The 20,749-nt window shown below is 41.3% G+C and overlaps 1 protein-coding gene across 7 annotated transcripts in view; it reads left to right on the forward strand.

Annotated features, from left to right (window-relative positions):
- The window catches only part of eml1 (EMAP like 1), a 53,661-nt gene that overhangs the window by 24,956 nt on the left and 7,956 nt on the right, over nucleotides 1-20,749 (forward strand). For 2 of the 7 annotated variants that reach the window (XM_024806223.2, XM_004540533.3), the window contains exons 2-12: nucleotides 6,131-6,313; nucleotides 6,557-6,610; nucleotides 9,269-9,407; nucleotides 10,558-10,605; nucleotides 12,142-12,270; nucleotides 12,476-12,504; nucleotides 14,872-14,898; nucleotides 17,862-17,991; nucleotides 19,104-19,253; nucleotides 19,831-19,900; nucleotides 20,450-20,560. In XM_024806223.2, the coding sequence (XP_024661991.2) occupies nucleotides 6,131-6,313; nucleotides 6,557-6,610; nucleotides 9,269-9,407; nucleotides 10,558-10,605; nucleotides 12,142-12,270; nucleotides 12,476-12,504; nucleotides 14,872-14,898; nucleotides 17,862-17,991; nucleotides 19,104-19,253; nucleotides 19,831-19,900; nucleotides 20,450-20,560 (1,070 nt within the window). The remainder of the gene's footprint in view (nucleotides 1-6,130; nucleotides 6,314-6,556; nucleotides 6,611-9,268; nucleotides 9,408-10,557; nucleotides 10,606-12,141; nucleotides 12,271-12,475; nucleotides 12,505-14,871; nucleotides 14,899-17,861; nucleotides 17,992-19,103; nucleotides 19,254-19,830; nucleotides 19,901-20,449; nucleotides 20,561-20,749) is intronic. The other 5 variants (XM_004540534.3, XM_004540535.3, XM_004540538.3 and 2 more) reach the window with 5 other exon arrangements.

The raw sequence follows: 20,749 nt of genomic DNA on the forward strand, positions 1-20,749 counted from the left end.
GATGGTGTTTAATACATTATCTGATCAATCACTCAGAAAAATAAGCAGCACTTAACACCATCTATTTGTAAATCACCGCCGCCAGCATTTCAGCTCCTGTGCAGTATGTTGGATGTGTGTAGGTGTGATGGTGAGAGGAGCAAGGTGGAGCTAGCTCCCGTCTGACCTCACTCTGACCCCAGGAAGGATGTAGCTGATGTCAGGAAGGAAGGGTTTAACATCTTCTTACAAGGACAGTAGGATCTCTCAGAGGGGGGTCTTTTGGCCCCAATTCATACCCCTGTTTGACCCAGACTCACTCTTTCTGACCCCTGTGTGTGCAAAGACACACACTTACACATGCACACAGCTCCATCTTTCATTCTTGTCTTTGTCAGCCTATTTGGGTCTTTCAGTGCTACCATTTTGACAGGACAAAGAAGCTTTTCCTCCGTTGTTTATCATCTCCATCTTCCTCTCAGTGGTTCCTCCTCTTTAATCTCCTCCCAGGTTGCCTGTGAGGGCTTCCCTTTCTCTTATCCACCTCTAGATATTTATTACCTCTTAAGCCCCGGTCAGGCAAAAGCCCTCAGTGGCAGCTTGTAAACTGCATCTGTCTCCCTAATCTGACCAGTTGATTAGCTAAAGCTATCAGGTCGTCCCCTGCTCTCTCCTGCAGGTGACACAGGGGATTGATGGGCTTTTAAGTAACTCTCAGTCTGTTGTTTCTCTCTTTCCTCATTTTTCTCTCCAGTCTGTAACTGTAACTAAACTCTCCGACCTCCTGACAGGCACCTGATGGATCATTTCAGTCGTCCCTGAGGCACACTGTAACTGTGTAAATGCGTCACTTTTAAGCACAACACTTTTCTTGTCTTGTACTGTGCATAACATTAGAAAAAAATAATCATCACACATGTTATTAGTTTTCCACTTAGTTCTAGTATTGTGCTGAAGTGCCCTGAAAGTTGACATTAAGTTATCATGAGGTAGTAACAAAGTGCCATCATTAGCTGAAATTCAGAACTAATTGTCAAAGTAGCATGTTGATTTGCTACATTAAGGTAAATATGCTAAAAATATGCTAATATCACACCCACGTTTCATCAGAGTGCTTACTGAAATTAGCATTCAGGTCAAAGCACCACCTGCTCTGTGATCACGGCCACACACCCACCTTTATTCTCTCTCATTTAGCTCTGTATTTCTCATGCCTGTCCTTAAATCGCTGCCTCCTTTAATTCCTTTGTGCTGCTCAATGGTGATAAAGTCCAGACCTCCATTAGTGAATCATGCTGAAGACTGGTTGTTTATTAAGTGTGACTCAATTTGGAGCAGCTGAACTGGCGCTGTGGCAGTAACACCACCTGGTCTATGTGCGTCTGTGTTGTGAAATTAAAAAGGGGGGGGGTAAAAAAATCTGGCAAGCTGGAGCACAAGCAAGTAGCAAAAAGATGCACCGAAGCTGCATATCTGCGATATCAGATCTGCCCTTCTGCCTGAAAAACAGGAATAGTTGTCAAAATGTTGTGACAACCTGTTTCCTGCAGCCTCTCGCTCTTTTGATCTGGTGGTTCTCTGCAAACACTGGTTGCGGCTTTTTCGGTACCTCCCATTGTGGCACAGCTTAACCTGGCAGCTGAACTTTCCATCAAATCAGTTTAGCTTTATTGTTTGGATCTTCTGCACCGCTGAGAGTAAAGAAAACAGACATCAATCACTCTGTTTGTCAGCGGGTTATTGGCAAAGTGAGCACGAGTGCTCGAACACATGGGGAGACAGCTGCTAGCATGACATTTCCTCCAAGGGAATGTCCCTAACCTTGTCTTTTTTCCCTTCCTCGTGTCTGTATGTGCATTCATATCCTTACATATTTTACATATTGAAGGAGTGACTCAGCTAAAAAGGCTCCTGCAGAATTTATGAGGCTGCTGTGCTTTGCTCCCCTTTATGCTCGTCATAAGCATTTTCCACATCTATTTTTACTCCTTTAGCGTATCGATTCTTTGGAAAGCACGAGTCCAGAAGAAGGGGAAATGAGTCAAAGCATGTGTGCCCTCCTCCTCCAGTGTTCATTATTGATGACAGTGAGGTCAGTAAATAAGGCGGAGATGCAAGCTGGAGTGTTGGGTTATTTTAGAGCTGTAAAAAAAATGAACTGAAGAGCGTTTTTCATTTAATCCCCGTGGCTGCAGTGATGGACAAGCACTTAAGCAGGCTGCTGGTTCTGCCAGAATCACATCTACTTGCAGGAGGAAGGTAATAGGGAGCAGGGTGTCAAAATGCATTACGGCGAGCAGACAGATGGGCTCTGAGATCCGCCTCGGATTTGTGACCCAGCCGGGTATTGACCAGATAACAAAATAGGGACAGAAAGAAAAAGTCAGATAGAAGCTGGAGCAGACTGACAGAAATGAAGTGATTTAAGCAGATGGCTGACAGGTGTGAATACCACACTGGTGCAGCAATCTTGTTTTGTGGTGATGGATTTGCTGTTAAATGAAGATTGACATCTTACTGATACTGAGTCTCTGGGCAGAAGGCATGTGACCTGAGCCCCAGACAGAGCTGAGCAAATTTAGCTAAATCGGCTCTCTGTGTGATCGCGCTGTCGGCACATAAGCATCACGCCATCAACACATATTCCTCCATATGAAAACAAACTTATCTGACCTTTTCCGATTCTGGTTGTAGCTGTAAACATGTTAGTGGGCGTTAACTCGGCCCAGATGTTGGAACCAAGGCAGAAAGTGGCATATGTTGGGATGGTAGCACAGGGCTGGGTGGAAACGGGGCCGTGACAGCCAGTCATTGTGCTTCGGTATTACACTGTCATTGTGTCAGTGTTGGGAGCAGACCCACGACAGATGCTCGACAGATAATAGAAGCGTTATCTCTGGATGTTCACTCAGTGACACACTGTTGCATGTAAATATGAACAAGGATTGCTTCAAAGAGAGAATCTCAGGTGAGCTAAATGTTATTAAGATCTGTGGAAAAGGCTTTGTCAGTGTGTGTCTGTGGAAAAGAAGGAGCGAGATTGCGATTTTGCTTATGAAACAAGAAAGCATATCCTTGGAGTAAAAATCTGTCTGTATGAGCGTATAATGAGACAGACATATTTCTCATTGAACCTGTAAAGCTTCTGCTGTCGGTGTAATGTAAAAGATTGCACACCTGCAGTTTTCATCAGATGCCATTTCTCCACAGCGGGGGTTTCATTATAGGATTCTCACCAGGCGGTGAAAATATTAGAAGGTGCATACAAATAATACCTATATCAAGTGTGTTACAGGCTTTGATGCCATAAAAAATACCTGTCACATGACCTGAATTCTAAAGTCAGCAACTCTGTTAACTCTGTTTGTGTTTGTAAGCACTCTACTCTGGACATGGCGATAGTTGCTTGCTCAAATATCTTTTCACAGATACTCATGGTTGAAGATGAATAATAACGACATTGGTGATCTCTATTCCTCATTAGCAGGTAAACATACAAATAACCATTGGTTGGTTGGTGGCCATGAATCTTCATAGATATTTATCTCCCACTTAAAGTCATTTTAATTTGTGTAATTAGAACAGTTAAACTCAGACTTAGGGTCTTTATGTAATAAGTAAACAGGGTAAGACGCCTATAAACACCTATTAAGCAGAAGAGAATGGACGGACAGGCTTGATGTTCTACTCGATCGATTCCTGACTTGTCAAAGAAGTCGACTGTGCCGGTGTTGTGCCAAAAAGTGATTGTCTGCCAAAAACTGATTTCCGGTATTTGCCAAAAACTGATTGCTCGTATTTAAACTGCTATAAGTAACTTGTTGGGCTATAATATGTGAAACATATGTCAAATGCATCCCTCATGGATGACATAAAGTCATCTTGAGCCACAAACAACATTCGTGTAACAAGGTAGAAGCCGCAATCAGTTTTTGGCAGTGACTTTTATATAACCTTTATTTATGCAGTTAAAAAAATCTCATTAACATTAAAAATGTCTTTTGTAAGAGTAAGTTGGCCAAGAGGACAGCAGACATGGCAGCAAATATTACAATATTTCTGTAAAAATATTTTAAGTGGGGATAAAGGACCGGATTGGTTATAATCAGAATCAGAATCAGAATCAGAATCAGAATACTTTATTGATCCCTGGGGGAAATTATTTTTTGTTACAGTGCTCCATTTTAAACCAACATTAAGACAAGACAGACAATACGCTAACTAAGAATAGTACAATATATACATATATATACATACATACATACATAAGTCACTCATAAATAAATAGTTGGAAAAGAAACATGTGTAGTTGTAGCAGCAAACAGTGTGTTAAGTGGATGCGTTGTACAGGGAGATGGCCACAGGCTAATGTAAGTACAATAGCAGAGAGTTGTAAAGATACTTGAAAAACAGATATTGTTTTAATTCTCTATATAACCCCTTTGTAAACCCTGTTCACCGAAGTCTATTTATGAACATACGTAAAGATATTACACATAAAAAATACACAGAAACATTGGAAATCACTTTTTGGCAGACAATCACTTTTTGGCACAACACCGGCTCAGGTGTGGATATGAAAAGTGGAGGTCAGTAGTTTTTTACTTTTAAACAAGTTTTTGACAGATTTCTAAAATATTTCTGTCTTCTTGTTTTTTGACAGAAGGTCTAATAATTTTTTAAGCACTATACTTATGTTAGTCCAGTCTCAAAACACAGTTAGCATTATTATTGCAACCTTTCAGGGAAATCTCAAGTCAGCAGTAATGTGTAGCCGTGTGCACAGCTGTAGTCTGTGTTTGTGTGTCGACTGTAATTGCTTGATTCAGCCATTCTGTACGTATGCAGATTTCCATTTTATGCTACAAGCTTCACGTGCCCCATCTGCTTAATGCGCCAGTTCATCATCTTGTCTAATCGAGGGTCTCCTTGACCGAAGCGATTCATAACCAGCTAACGGTGAATTTTGCTCGCTAATGGAATTTCCCACTTGTAAACAAATCGGTGAAATTGCCTTTCCGGCATGTTTTGACAATTAGATTACAGCGACTTCGTTGGATCTTATGGGATTATACACTTATGAATACTTATGATGTAAAATTGTAAGAAAAGGAGTTTGACAGTCCTAAAGTCGCACACTCTTTTGTGTTATTTGTGCTTAAATGTTTGCCATTCATTTTGGAAGAAAATTTAAATTTGAGTAAAGAATTATTTATTTCAAATTAATAATCAAGTATTACAATTTCACTAACGACTCTTTGTTCTATTTAGATCATATTTGGTAGGAAGTTGTCTTTATGTTATTAGTGTCATTGATCCAAATGTGTGTTTTTATTTATCTAATTATTTTATGGAACTAAAAATACTGCAGTTTTTCTGAATTTCTATCTACAAGTGAATATTTGGGGAACTCACGCCTCCGCAGAGCAGCTTTTGCTTCCTTAGAGCATCATCACACCCGTTTTGTTTCACCAGATTGTCTGAAAACAAACACATTTCAGTTTGTCTGAGACACTGTTGCGCTACATTGTTTGAGAATGTTATTTACAGAGGTCAGAAGCCTTTTTCACGATTTCCATAATGTCACCAAGCAGTTGGGGTCTAACTCAGATTCCCAGCAGAAACAAGGCTGCAGATCTGTCTAATCACCAGATGCCTGCTCTCTAATGCATAATGCATCAGGCTGTTATTACAAGTCTGCAGGGAAAACACAGCAGTGATTTACATTAATAATTCATCAAACCCCTGTGACATCAAAGTCTTAATGGAGGAGACCCTGCATTAAGATGCGCGTGTGTGTGTGTGTGTGTGTGTGTGTGTGTGTGTGTGTGTGTGTGTGTGTGTGTGTGTGTGTGTGTGATCATTAATGAAGTGGACCCTGGTGGCCTATGCTTGGCCTTTATTAGTGTGTCAGGTGGAGAGGTGGTAATAATGTGTTAAGTTAGTTTAAGATCAGAGAACAGACACTAAAACCAGGCTGGCGAACAGTCTTCATAGTCAAAGATGCTGAAAGTATAAAAGGATAAAAGTGAGTTCAGGGTTTGAAAGTTGTAGCCGCCTGTACTGATAATGTGACATTATCTGAAAAACCACTGTTTACTTTTCTCATTAGTTTTCTGCGTTTTCTAACGTGAGCTCACTGCGTCCTCAGATGACAGTGCGTCAGCGGCCAGCAGTATGGAGGTGACCGACCGCATCGCCTCCCTGGAGCAGAGGGTCCAGATGCAGGAGGATGAGATTCAGCTGCTCAAGTCCGCTCTAGCTGACGTGGTCCGCAGACTCAATGTGTCTGAAGAGCAGCAGGCCATGGGTGCACGCAGAGGACCCACCAAAGGTAACATACAGTCCAGCACAAAGCCTAGGGGCTTGCTATTATAGTATATGCATCACACACAGACTGGCTTGCACATGTGGTTTTTCAGGACTCTTGGGTCTGTTTTTCCACTCTGACCTGTCGATGCTGATCTTCAAATCCCGCTAGTTTTCTTTCATCTGACTCATCGCTCTCCTCTCCTTCCTGTCCCATCTTCTCTTGGACTGTGTTGTCTTGTTGAATGCTTTTGCCTTACATGTATAGACCCCGCTATGATGAGAAAATCTCCCTCAGCAGACAGCAATGTTGGGAAGCCAGGTAGGCTCACTGTGTAGCCTGACTGCACTAACCAGACCTGGTATTGTGTCACTGCCTGCCCTGCTACTATTATCCTAAATATATAGTATTTCACCAGGAAATGCACAGTTGCATTCAATACGGCTCACTGCACTGTGATCCGAGTTTGAAGACAGATCTTTGTGGGAATTTGTGTCAGCACAAAAACTGTTTTATGAGGTTTTGTTTGATAAGAGCCAGGCTAGCGTTCTCCTTTGTTTCCTGTCTTTCTGGTAAGCTCACTAGCTGCTGGCTGTAGCTTCCCACTGAACAGAGGCTGTATTGATTTTCACAACTCTCTCTCTGGAATGAAAAGGAATAAGAAAGCATCCCAACCTATTCGGCTGAGGTGTAGAGTTAAATCAACACCTCCCTGACACAGGCTCAGTTTATTTTCCAAAGTCCAGAATGTGATTCACCTTCACGAATGGTTTTATCATAAGTCAAAGGCACAGTTGCTAAACCTTAAAATGCCTCACTCTGATGATCTCTCCACCTAGTGTCACACAGCTGCATGCTCTTCTCATCTGTGCTGAAAACATTGCATAAACTTTAAAAAAGCGAGCCCCAGAGAGTGATAAAAGGTAGACTTTTTTCACATGTTTTTTGCATTTTTATTGCTTAACAATACTGCATGCATCGATTTTTCAGTGGAGATGTGTAAACTTTGGTCATGAAATCGTGCTGTCACTCCTGAGGCTGATAAAGGCTGCATGGGAAATCAGCTGCACTTCATGTGTTTCAAGTCCTCACATGTGCTTTAGAGTAATGAAGCAAAAGCAGATTAGGATTCTTAGCTGCTGACAGCTCCATTCTCAGGAGTGAGTCTGGACAGATGGAGTTTCAGTTTGATTGGGGAAGTGGAGGATGACTCGGACTCATTGTTCCCCACCAGCAGTCTGCTTTCCCTCGACTGAAGCACAGTGATCTGATTCAGAAAGTTTAACCCAGTCAGGCTGACTGCATGTGGACAATCGTGTACACAGAGGAGCACACGCATTTGTCTTCTTTAACATGCTAACAAAATTACAAACCTCGTTTTGCCCCTGCTGCGTAATTACTACATGAAAGATAACAGAGGGAGTGTGTGCACAGGCCTGAGTATCAATGTGTGTCTGGATGAAGCAGTGTCTATTAAATATTTATCACTGCAGATAAAGCTGCAGCTTGGATCTGTTAGTCTATGCTGCCTGAATGAATTGTGTGTGTGCGTGCGTGTGTGTCGGTGGGTGGGTGTGTGTGTCAGTTTTTCTGATACCACTCCATTTTCTACAAACTGTATTCCATCTCAATGAGAAACCTTTAAAACAATTACATTTAAATTTAGTTTACTTGTTTATATATAATCACTTAATCTTCTCCCTCTTTTTTAACCTGAAGATATAAAACACTGTGCAGTTATTTCCCATCTCTGAACCCTCACATTGGAATTATATTTACATTTGGGAAACAAAACCCTGAAAGTCAAACTACGCTCACTGGCCAGTTCATTAGTTACCCCTTGCTAGTACCGGGTTGGAGCACATTTTGTCTTCAAAGCTGCCTTAATGGTATGAATCCAACAATTCCATATTGATTTGGAATCTGCTGCACATCCGTAATTGGAATCTCCCCGTCCACCACATCCCAAAGGAGGACCCTAACATCCTATCCAAATATCACAGCGGAATAGGCAACGCTTTTTCAGTAATCTTTTGCCCAGTGTTGGTGAGCCTGAGTGAACTGTAGCCTCAGTTTCTTATTCTTCACTAACAAGATTGGTAACTGGTGTGGTCTTCTGCTACTGTAGCCCATCTGCTTCAAGGTTGTGTGTTCAGGGATGTTTCCTTCTTCATGCCTTTGTTGAGTTACTGTTGCATTCCTATCAGCTTGAAGCAGTCTGACCGTTCTTCTCTGACCTCAGGCATCAATGAGGCATTTTCACCCAGGAGCCTGAAGCTCATTGGACACTTTCTATTTTTCAGGCCATTCTCTGTAACACTAAAGGTGGTTGCGTGGCATAATCGCAGCAGATGAGCAGTTTCTCAAACCGACCAATGAGTCAAGGTCATGCATTGAGCTACTGCCAAGTGATTGGCTGGTTAGATATTTGTGTTAACAAGCAGTTGAGCAAGTGTATCTAATGAAATGACCAGTGAGTATATACTGTGTATATTAAATGACACAAACGTGTCTATAAACCTATACAGTAGGCCAGTGGCAACCCTGGGGGCATTTTTGGGAAAACCAGCACTACTGTACATTTCATTTATCCGTGTTTCTACAAAAACATGAAGAAATATTTCAATAAATCCATGACATGGCAGCGCATGGTTTGACTCGGCATGGCATGTGTCCAGGACTTATCAATCCTCAGCTCCTTTTGCCCCAGCAGGAAGCCCCCCCACCCCCACCCTCCCCAAACCCATGGTCACTCTAAGAAAAAAGTAATTTTTACATGTTGAGAGTTCAGCTAAAAGCAAAGTAAACTATCTTCAAATCAAGAATTCTGAGTTTAATTGTTTGTTGACTCCAAATTCAATGAATGTGTAGACAAATAACCGAGGTGGCAGTACATACAGCGTTATTTTAAATACACTACAGGTGCTGACTCTGATACTGGTTCTTTCTGAACGCGTCATGTCGTCCTCTTTCTTCCAGCCAGGCCAATGATCGCCACCCTGCCGTTACGGCCCACAGTAAACAACGGGACCGTCCTACCAAAGAAAAGCAGCGGGACTCTGCCATCCCCATCTGGATCTGGATCCAGGAAGGACACCAGCGCGCCAGCCAACAAGACGTAAGGAAACCCAGTATGACTGTAAATGTATTTGAGCATTTTTTTCCTCTGCTCTTCTTTGTCTGTTCATTATAATCGATTTTAAGGAGGCTATCGGCATTTCTGGAAACCTTTTGCTTCCTTAGAGCAACTTGAAGGTGTGGACTGTCAGAGTCAGCAGATTTTGTCTTGTTTTTCTACAAAATCCCAAGCGTCATTAAAACCGCTGGAATGATTTATTGTTCTTCACCCCAGAAGTTTTATGTGTCTCGACATTTCTTCCCTCATGTCTGCCTGTGCCACGCCAGGTCATTTCAACCATAAATCGTCACATTTCTGGCTTTTTATCATCCACACACATTGACATTTAACAGCCCTGATAAAGGGAGACGAAGCATTTTCATCATCTGCTGCTCTGTGTTCTTTGTGCGTCCGTGCGTTTACAGGTGAATATGGAGTGCAGGTTATCAATCTTGCCTGCCAGCATAACAATCGCCTTTCCCCATTCTCTGATGACATTAACTAAATCAGATGAAGCTTGGCACACAGCAGGGGCCTGCTCCAGTCCGCGCAAATGTTAACTCTGCTTCTCCGCCTCTCTTTTAGAAGTATTAAACTCAGGAGCTCAAGCTTTGACACTGAAAATATCTTTTTTTAAATGTATATTTCATTATATATATATCCAACCCTGAATAGTCATAGTTTTAGGGTTGTCTAGTTCCAGGCTTGGCATCGTGACATGAAACAGCACTTTCTTAGTTGAAGGATGATGAGTGGCACTGGAGACTAATGATTAGCCCAACTGTTTTTACTTGTTATGTTGGCATGGCTGTGAATCAGTGTTATGGGTCTCTTGCTACTTGTTAGGGAAAATCAAATCCATCTTCCCTGTGGAGGCAACGTCAGGCTAAAGATGGAAATAGAGTGAACGCCGATAACACAATAGCAGCAAATCTTATACCCCTTAAAGTCTTTAGTTTTTAGTTGTATTCCAAGATAGAGTTATTTCTCATCAGATATCTCTTCCGTGTAGTCTCCTGTATTGTGCTGGGTCCTTCCCATCTTTTTCCTGTCTTCATTGTCTGTCTCTGATTATATGTCGTTTCCCACTGTGATGCATTCTGTTTATGTCTCATTCACCTATGTTGTTATGTCCTGCCACTCTGTCCAGTTTCTCCTCCCTGTCTCGTTCCTCCAGAATTCTCTATCTGCCCCTCAGGTGAGACTATCACCACGTTACAGTATGCTGTAGATTTATACAGCGCTTAACTGATCTAACACATGCTTAACTTGATCTCCAGTTTTTAAAATTGCTCACTAAATTATATGAATTTTTTTTTTATTCGGTGTGATTAATCATATGTTTTTTAAGTCTTTGGTGCAGTGTGTGTGTTATTTGCTGTGCCTGTGTGGGATTACTTAAACTGCAGACTGATCACAATCCCATCAGCACTGGTGTACACAGAACAGCCTTCAAAGCCCTGTGGTCCAATTACTGTGATTCCTCATGGGATAACGCGGCAAACAACAGTGTCTCTCTTTCTCTCACTCTTCTTTCCATCCTGTTCTCTTCTTTAATGAACAAACACACACAGAAGTTATCCCAGAAGGGATAACAGCCACCGGCCAGTTTTAGAATTTGAATAGACTTTCCTCCCATAGGGTGGATTAGGTGACTCGGCCTGCTGGTCATTGGATTGCTGATGGAGCCTTTTTATTGTTGTGAATGGGCAGGCTGCCGGCACCACCAATATGCAGATTTACAGAGGTCTGTGCAGATGCTGTGGTTATTATAATCACAGAGGAGTAAACACAGTAAAACTCTGAGGAAACGGCACTGTGCGGTTTTGTAAAAAGTTGTTTCTTTCTTCTTCCCAACTTTTATTGGACCTGATGTCCTCAACTTTCCTGTTTTGCTGTTAGTGAGGTAGCAGTGTTTGCTAAGCAGGCCCAATGATCAGTGGTTCTTCACACTGGGCTGCAAGGACCCTCTGCAGGTTAACAACCGATAACCATTCTCAAGGTGTAACAAACCTCTACTGCTGCTGCACAGTTTGACCTCCTAGTGAATGGAGATGGCGTGAGTAAATGAACATCTCTATTCATGCTACCATTATAAAGGTGTCCCTGGATGATGTCCTTGCCTGAAAGGGGTGCATGGCCCCAAAAAGTTTGAGCTTTAATAATCTTCTAAGAAAGATGCTTCGAGTCCTGAAAGGTGTTCTTAATCTCCTCAAACAACTTTGCTCATACTGCTTACTTGTAATCAGTAATACTAATATTACATAATATTCACACACTCTGATAGGAGCATCTCAGGGTTCAGTATTTTACCTAAGGATACTTCAGCATCCAGGCTGGAGGCTCAAACCACCAACCTTTCAATTAGTGCACAGCCGCTCTACATCCTGAGCCACAGCCAGGAGGTAGAGCGGGGATAAAGCTATTCTAGTACTTAAGTTGTGTAGTAATGCAGCAAAAGCAGCAACAAGCAGGGTTTATTTATGTAATGAATTAATCCAGAATTAAATTAATCTGTATTACTTAGTATTTAGCCGTCTGCCAGCTTTGCCCTATTTGTGAGTGGCCGGTTGTCTCTAGGTGCCAGACGGGGACAAATCTGAGCTGATTAAGGGGGGGAAAATGTATACATCTGGATGAAAACTTTACCAGATGGCATTTTCAGAAAAAGCAGCATCCGGTAAGTTTTGTGACCTATTTCTTGTGACTTTGTCTTCCATCCTTTTAATCACAGCACTGTGAGGAGAGCCAATTCTAATGAACAAATGGGGACACTCAATCGGAAAGATTCAGGTGACTCCAAGGGCAACCGAACCCGAGCCGGATCCACCGGAAGCAACTCCAGCGGCAAAAGGAGTGACAGGTTAGGCAGAACCGGCAGTGAATCAGTTTTTCTCCATTCGGCGCCACATGGAAGCTAAGATGTATAACAATGTTTGTGTTTTGCAAACCAGAAACTACAAGGTTTTTCTTATAAGGCTCTTTCAAATTAAAACATACAGTAGCGATGGTTTAGCCAAAGTTGGGGTGCTGATTGACAGCTGTCTGTTTACTCGTTTACTTTGCAGCAAACAGAGGGACCCAGTGTTCAATGCAGGTAAGAAGCGTCTCCTTTATGGCTGTCTGGCCTTGATGACTATGTGTTTCCCAGCTATGGTCCAACTCATTGAGAGCCATTACATAAAAGATGCTCAGTGGTTCTCTGTGTCAGTCGGAGGTCAATGCATTTTTTTTAGAAATCCTGTTAAAATACAGAATTATGTATTCACTTTTTTGTTTATCCCTAAAAGGAAGCAGTGCAAGAGATGCCTTGAACTGTTTTCTGTACCCAGACGACCACTGACGGCTAACACACAATGCTTTGTCTTAGTGTTCATTTTCTCCATTATTTCCTCCCTCACAAGTAACAAGCATCCTACATCCTCATCTTCAAATTGCCATTTGTCTTTTTTTTTTTTGTAATAAGTTCTTCCTGCTTCTTATGTTAAACTGAACTTTTGGTTGCACTGCTAAACAGTTTGTCATTTATACTCAGTTAAAAAAGCAGATCCTAATATTGTCCAGTGAGCTGATAAACTTCCTCTGCTTTTGTTGAAGAGATTCAAATGCATAAATATATCAATAGCAAGCCTTCAGGGGCTTTTCCAAGTAAATCAGAACTTTACAGGAAACTTTTTAAGGGTTTGTCTTTGAGGCCACAAATAATGATATAAAGTACACTCCTGGGTAAACTGTTATAGCTAATTGCATTGGCATTTGCTATAGTAACTTTCTAGCTAATTAAATTAGCGGCCAGGTGATTTCCATAAAACGATATAAACGTTTTTAATAGCGGAAGGAGTGCAAGGTTAATATGACTCACGTAATATGTGATATTAGTGCAGCAATGAGAAAAAGTACGGTGGCCCTGAAAGGTCAAATGTGTAACTTAAGAAAACACCAGCAAAAATTCTGCAAAAGTACACAAAATAAAATAGAAAAACCTTACAAAAAAACTAAACAAAACTCACAAAACAGAACGTGTTTTGGGGGGACAATAATGTGACGGAACAGCAGCGGAAGTGACATGCTAACAGTTAACGGCTAAAAGCAAACAAGCATCTACAGAATTATATGAGTTATGAGACTAAAACAGTCAGCCCCTTGTATCTTTTTCCTCCTCACAACACTGAGGCGTCTTCCGCTTCTTTTAAGTTTGTCTCAGGGCGATTCTTCCCATGTCTTGGTTTCTGTCACTTATGCAGCCGTTCCGTCATGGTAATGCTTCCCCCAAGAACACAAGTTTTCGGTTTTCTTTACTTCCATTGTGGGTCTTTTTTTGGATTTTTTTTCTTATCTGCATTTCTGTTGTGTTTTGTGTACTTTAGCAGCATTTTTTTTTATTTGCTGGTGTTTTCTTAAATCGTAGTGCATTTGACCTCTCTGAGTTACTGTAAATTTTAAAAAGTTAAAAACATACAAGCATCTAACAGCTGAAAAATTCCTCTCAAGAAAATCCTTCAATCTGATGCTTTGAATCTTTTTGAATCATGCACCTCACAAGTGAACCAGGTCTTACACGGTGTATCCTTTGAACAAAATCCAGAAAGCACATTGTAACAAGACAATGGGACTGAATATAAAATTAGATGAGTATTGATCAGAATTTCCATATCCAGCATGCTATTGATTTCTGCCTAAATTGCACTGCTGCGTTTCATCTGGTTCCATATTTACTCGGCTCGATCTACAGAACGAGACAAAGCTTTACCAGGTTTCTGTCTGTGTTATGAAAAGATAAAACAGCGTGCAGCTTACTGATCCACCACATGTCACAAACTGCCTTAAATATTCAGAAGTTTAAGGCCATAGTTTAAAAAAAAAAGAAAAACAGCAATTTACGACACAAAAAATGATCGAATGAGCCAGTCAATATTCCCGCTAATTTATTTCACTTATGTCATGCTCTGATGATTTAGGCTAATTGATCATAGGCAGCTTGATAGGCATAACCTATCACTATGTGACAATAAACCAATGTGAGCAATAATTGCAGTCTTAGCTTTTATCTCATGCTTGCCTGCAGGACATGAACGTAAAATGGTACATTTGATATTCAGTAAAAAATAGTCTTTGTCCTCACATTAAACTAATCTAACAAAATAGACATTTTTCTTTGTTTTTAGCTTAACAAGGACTAAAAGGGTTAGTAGATGGGGGTCAGGTGGGGGCTTTAATTTAATTATTCACTTACAGTGTAGGAGCAGAGGGTGGAGCACCAGGAAACGAGCATTGATTCTTTTGGCCATTTAAGGAAAGTAGCCATTAGGAATGAGGCTGATTCATTAAGAACATTACGGAGAGAAGCTGCTGTTCATTAAAACCAGTAAACAGGAAGTTCACTCATATTAGGACAGACCAGGAAGTGAGGAAGCGATGCCACGCCTCACCTGGTGCTTGTGTGTCTCTCTGTGACCTTTACAAGGAATGCGACGTGTGACCCACTGCAAAGGTAGGCCACTCACCCCCGTCCCCTAATACACATCCGCTCCCAGTTATCCACAGCTCTCTGGACACTGCAGACAATTTGTTCTGATCTCTGAACACATATCACTTTTGCTCTAAGCCTCAAAAGCTATTTTACTCTTCTGGATAAAATATGGAGTATAACTCTGAAATTTCAACTCATAGTTTTGCTCACCTCCAACTTTTAGGTATCTAAAACTTTCGCAGTACACAGAAAGCTGTCCAGACAGGGGCGGGAGTGGGTTCACAAAAACTGTGTGAACATAGCCTTCCCTGGATTAATTAACATAAAAATGCCCACACCTCCTACCTAACCTCCACTGAGTGCTGCATCAGAGTGGGATTGCAGTGTTTGCAGTTTACTTATTATTCAGCTGTGGGCGAAGCTGCCGCCTTACCACAGTTGTGCCTGTTTGCTCACAGCCTCACTTTCGCTCACAGGCATTTAGTCTCTGTCACCATAGTAACCACACAAAGATTTCTGACACTTGCTGCCTCGCAGTCGCTTTGAGTTTTTCTGCAAACTCTTTAAATCCTCTGTTCTCAGATCCTTCGCTTCAGTTCAGAGCATGTAGATTTGCCACTGCTTATTACCTCCCCACCCTCAAAGTGAATATTTGCATTACAAACACACTGAGTATCTGATTTTGGGTAGTTCCTATTGAAGTCTGTTTGATTTTTTTTTTCAGCTTGTAGTTTTCTCACACAGCCTGACGAGTGTGAGTGTGTGTTTGGGTGTGTGTGTACGTGTGTGTTTGTGTGTGTGTGGTCCCCTTCAGATGAGTGTTTGAACAAAACTGACCAAAGTGAAAGCCAAGCCCACTTCTTTAAAGATATATTGGTGTTTGCACAGCCTTGTTACAGGGGAATGTAATCTTTAAAACAAACAATGAGATGATTGTGAACATTTTGTTGCTAAAAGCATCTGGTTCCAACGTTTCAGGCTAGTGACTTCTTAAAATGAAGTCGTGTGTGTGTGTGTGTGTGTGTGTGTGTGTGTGTGTGTGTGTGTGTGTGTGTGTGTGTGTGTGTGTGTGTGTGTGTGTGTAGCCTCTTGTCGCAGACTGGACGTATTTGTGTTTTTGAGAAGTTAACCCCCAAAAAGGTCTTGTTTACCCCCTAAACCTTTCATGTTAATGTTTTAATTAAAATAAAACCTGAAAAAAACAACACTGAAGTTAGACTTTCAGTCCAATTTGATTAATCGGAAATTCAGCAATAAAGCTTTTTTTTAAATGTAATTAAGAGATTATAGCCCCATAAAATATAGCAGTTATAAAATATATGGTCTTTTTTTGTAACACCATTTTCTTTATTTTGCAATCTCTTCCAAAGGCTGTAAATTATGATCTCCATTTATAGTAAAATAGAGGATAATGCAGGGAATGCTTTTAGGGCGTGGCTACCCGCAATTGTGCTATGTCTTAGTTTTTTAAACCAGAAATGATACCCAAGGCACAAATCTGACTGAGAAACCCAGATGGCCAGAACCAGTATTGTCAACTCAAAGCATTAATATGCAAACCAGTTGACAACCATGACTGCTGCCATCATTTATATACAGTTTATGTAAAGGCTCCAAAACAAGGTTTCGAATGACTGAGGGGGAGATCTTATATGAGACCAACTAAAAATGACAAATTTAATTTGCATTGCTCAACAGATACTAAATTACTACTTTTCTAAATATATCCCAGTCTTCAACAATATGCTGTCTTAAATTGGGAATAATTTCCATAGTTTCCCTGTGTCCTACCAGTTTCATAATTCTTGTACTTAATGTAAAAAAAACTTCATGTGTCTAACTTCTTGCATTTCTTGATCCTGCTTTGTCCCTATTTTGCCCTCTTCATCTGTCCGGCCCTGACAACCTCTATTGCCTCGCTTCATCAACAACTCCCCTGCTCTTTCTCCTTATCTATGTTATAGTCACAGTACAGATTTACCTCAGCCGCTCTACAAAGTTGACTGGGAAAGGCAGCGTCCCTGCAGCTTCAGGGGTAACAACCCGTTCAGCCGCCAACACACAACAAACCTCAGAAATCAGCAGGGCCAAAAAAGGCAACTCTGCTAAGGTTTCAGTGGCCAGAACGACCCCGAATTTTAGCATCCAGTTGAGGAAGACCGGGAGCCTGTCATCCTACTCTCCCCTTAATACACCCAGCTACCGCAGCCCTATTAAATCCCCCAGCCAGTACTTCCAGATTTGTTATTAGCAAACATAAGCAAGCTTATCTAGAGAGGACAGCATGTTTTATGTCTAAAGTAATAAAGGAAGATTCATGATTTTAAACCTGATCTTTCCCTTTAAAAACAACACAAGGAAAGAATCAGAGAAAAAGCAGCAAAATGAGTACAAAAACCTTTAAAGCCATCAATTTGATCCATTAGTCAACCTTTCTGATTATCTGTTAACATTAAAGTTTATTTTGTTCATTTTGGTTTCCTTCTGCATGGTTTATTTTGCATGTTTTAAAATGATTTCTCAGTGTTTCCTCTTCTAAGCCTCAATCTGGTTTTTTTTTCTTTTCACTGCTTCTTGTGTCTGCGTTTCATGTTGGTCAATCTCTGCTGTGAGCTGAATATTCCTGAGTTGTGAAGATTTTTAACAAAGTGTTTGCAGTTTTATTTTGTGCTGCTTCTTGTCATATATGTGTTTTGAAATGGCCAATAAAAGTCCGTTAAAAAGCTGTTTGTCTTCCCAAGCTCTGTCATTTTTTGATCATCTCACATCACTTCATCCTCTCGTCTTGTCTTACACTCAGTATTATCACCCTTGTCATTCACACCATAATGGATGTATTAAGTAGCAGTGCTGTGTGTGCTTCTGTTTTGCCGTATAGTAAAAAAAATGACACTGTAAGTGATTTAATTCCACCCAGGATTCAGGGGTTCTGTGTTTGTGCATCTAAACATTATCTCACCGATTATTCTTGTTGCCTTTTCTAGAGGAGGGTTATGTGAAAATGTATTTGAAAGGACGCCCCGTCACCATGTACATGCCCAAAGACCAAGTGGACAGCTACTGCCTGGAGGCAAGAGCAGAGCTACCTAGCAACAAACTCAAGCTGGACTGGGTGTATCCTTTTACTGCAACCTATTTGCCAAATACCGGAGGCAGGGAGCTTGTGTGAGAGCATTTTGACATGTTTTGAACAGAAAAAGTTCAAGTATAATCCCACTTTCTGATTTGGAAAGTTTCTCAAAGTAATCATCTGAGGAAATCCACATTGTGATGTAGTTGTGGGAGTTAAGAGGAGGAAGGCGCGAGCCTGTCTTTTTGCTTTCCCTGCTTGTCAGAGCAGATCTGTTCAGATGTTCATTTTCACCGGATTGTGCTGCCGCTGTCGGAGCCGGGCTCATCGCTCTGCGGCCTGGAGTCAGTAATAACCTGCGCACAGCTGGCAGGCTAAAGCACGGCCAGTCAGCAGCTCCTCTTGTGCTGTTTTATTTTTACTTTGTGTCACTGCGGTTTTATTTCTTTGCTTCTTTTGTTCGTTGATGAAGGAGTGAATATAGCTGGTTGTTAAGCCTGTCACAAACCCAGAGGCAAAACAGAAAATGATCAAATCTGATAAGGAAAGCACAAACAACAAACACACCGACAGAAATACAAACGTGGGCCGTGCATTTTGGATATGATGAATTACCCATTTTTAAAATGGACCTATATAGCTTTTGGTTGTTTTCTTTTGCAGTGAAGAATGTCCACATTAAACATGCCGAAAGTGTAATTCAACAATAATATGAATAGAGCAGCATGTAGTGCTTTAAAAAGCTCTAAACGCTTGGTTTCAGACCGTTTTCCTTGGATCTACATGATGTCAAAGAGACTGAAATCTTTAATGCAGTCATCTCAGCCTTAGAAGCCCCTCCCACCCACTGTTCAAGTGTTCTGTTTGCAAGTGGCAGCCAATCAGAAGAAAGGCGAGATTAGCTCACTCAGTGGATGAAATGAAAAGAATGAAGACAAAGGATTCCTTTTCACTATGAATCATGCAAAGCTAATTTTATAGTCTATTATTTTTGCTTCTCCTGATCTCAGTTTTAATCCACACAGTTTAAATTTATGAATGCTACACAAATGAAAGCACATAGCTGTTTGTGATTAAAGAAAACAGAGCAAAACATGTGTTATAGACCCATTTAGGGTTTTCCTTTCTTTCATTCCTTGACCGCTTTCTTGTTCAGCTATGGCTACCGTGGTCGAGACTGTCGCTCCAACCTTTACTTGCTCCCCACTGGAGAAACGGTGTATTTCATCGCCTCCGTGGTCGTCCTGTTTAACGTGGACGAGCGGTTGCAGAGACACTACACTGGACACACAGACGACATCAAATGGTAAGAGACGTCAGCAGCCCAGATCGAGTCTTTAATCTCGCTCTCATCTCTTTGCTCCTTTTGTATCTCCTATTCCTGACAAATACACAACTGACTCATGCAACTACAGCAGGCGAAGTAACAGGTGCACTCAAGTGTTGCATTCAGGCACAAGGCTGAAAGTATATTTGTAGGAAAGCTCGGAGTGCAGTGAGAGTAACCTTGAGCAGTCACTGCCATGATTATGTTATCACACGCTGAGGTTAATAAAAGTTCATCTTATTAATCACCAGTTTGGATTACAGATCAGAGGATGAATCAGAGAGATTCTCGCTCCTTTTAAGACAAAGTGTTTGAACTTCCTGCGAGTGGTGCTGCACTGCCAAAGCCCCCAAAGGAATTCATCTTAATATGTTTAATTTCCCTCCACAGTTTGACGCAGACAGCGTGTGGTAGCTACAGCGAATATCATATTCATATCTTTAAAAATCTCACTCACCAAAAGCGGCCTTTCATGTCCTGGGAGCACATGGCTCATCTTTATTCAAACGGTCCTTTGATGTCAAAAAGCCTGTTTTCACATCTTTCTCTCCACCAGCCTGGCTGTCCACCCTGATAAAATCACCATAGCAACTGGGCAGGTGGCGGGCACCTCCTCAGACGGAAAAGTAAGTGAGATCTGCTCCTTATGTTTTATCAAGTTATCTGTTATCATTTTTGATTTATTGTGTTTGGGTGTAAATTCTATTTTCTTGAAGGAACAGATTTACCTAATTCTGGCAGAGAGTTCCTGCATCCAGCGGTCACTTTTTTAGGTACACCTTACTCTTACAGAGTTGGACCCCTTTTTCCCTTCCAAACTGCTTTAATTGTCTATGGAAACATTTCTCAAAGATGTTGGTTCATGTTGACATGATAACATCACACAGATGCTGCAGAAATGTTGGAGCACAGCCATGATGCAACCTAAACAGCCTTTGGGTTGTGGTGGAGATCTGGTGGCTGTGGAGAGCATTTGTGAGCAGTGAACTCATCGCCGTGTTCAAGAAACTAGCGTAACCCTGGCTGATTAGATATTTGCATTAATAAGCAGCTGAGCTGTATCTAATAAAGTGGCCAGCGAGTGCATTTTTCTCAGTGAATTTGCTTCTTCAAGCCGTACGTCACATCAAACTGATGTGTTGTGCCGATGGTTGTGTGCACTCCCTGTCTGGCAGCAGCTGGCTCCTCACGTTCGTGTGTGGGACTCCGTCAGCCTCAACACCCTCCATGTTCTGGGCACCGGCTTCTTTGACAGAGCGCTCGTCTGCTTGGCTTTCTCCAAGTCGGTGAGGAAACCCCCTCTGACACACTTAAATAAATAAATTAGTGACTTCATAAATTAATTACAGTGTCACAAACTGCATGAACTGATGTATAAATTGTGACATAAGTTCATATTTTGTTTAAATTTCTTTTGTTTTTTATTAACCTTGGTTTCCCATTTAGTTTGTTCTATATTTAATTAATTCTTCATT

Source organism: Maylandia zebra, linkage group LG19 (assembly GCF_041146795.1).
Source record: "Maylandia zebra isolate NMK-2024a linkage group LG19, Mzebra_GT3a, whole genome shotgun sequence".
Lineage (NCBI taxonomy): Eukaryota > Metazoa > Chordata > Actinopteri > Cichliformes > Cichlidae > Maylandia > Maylandia zebra.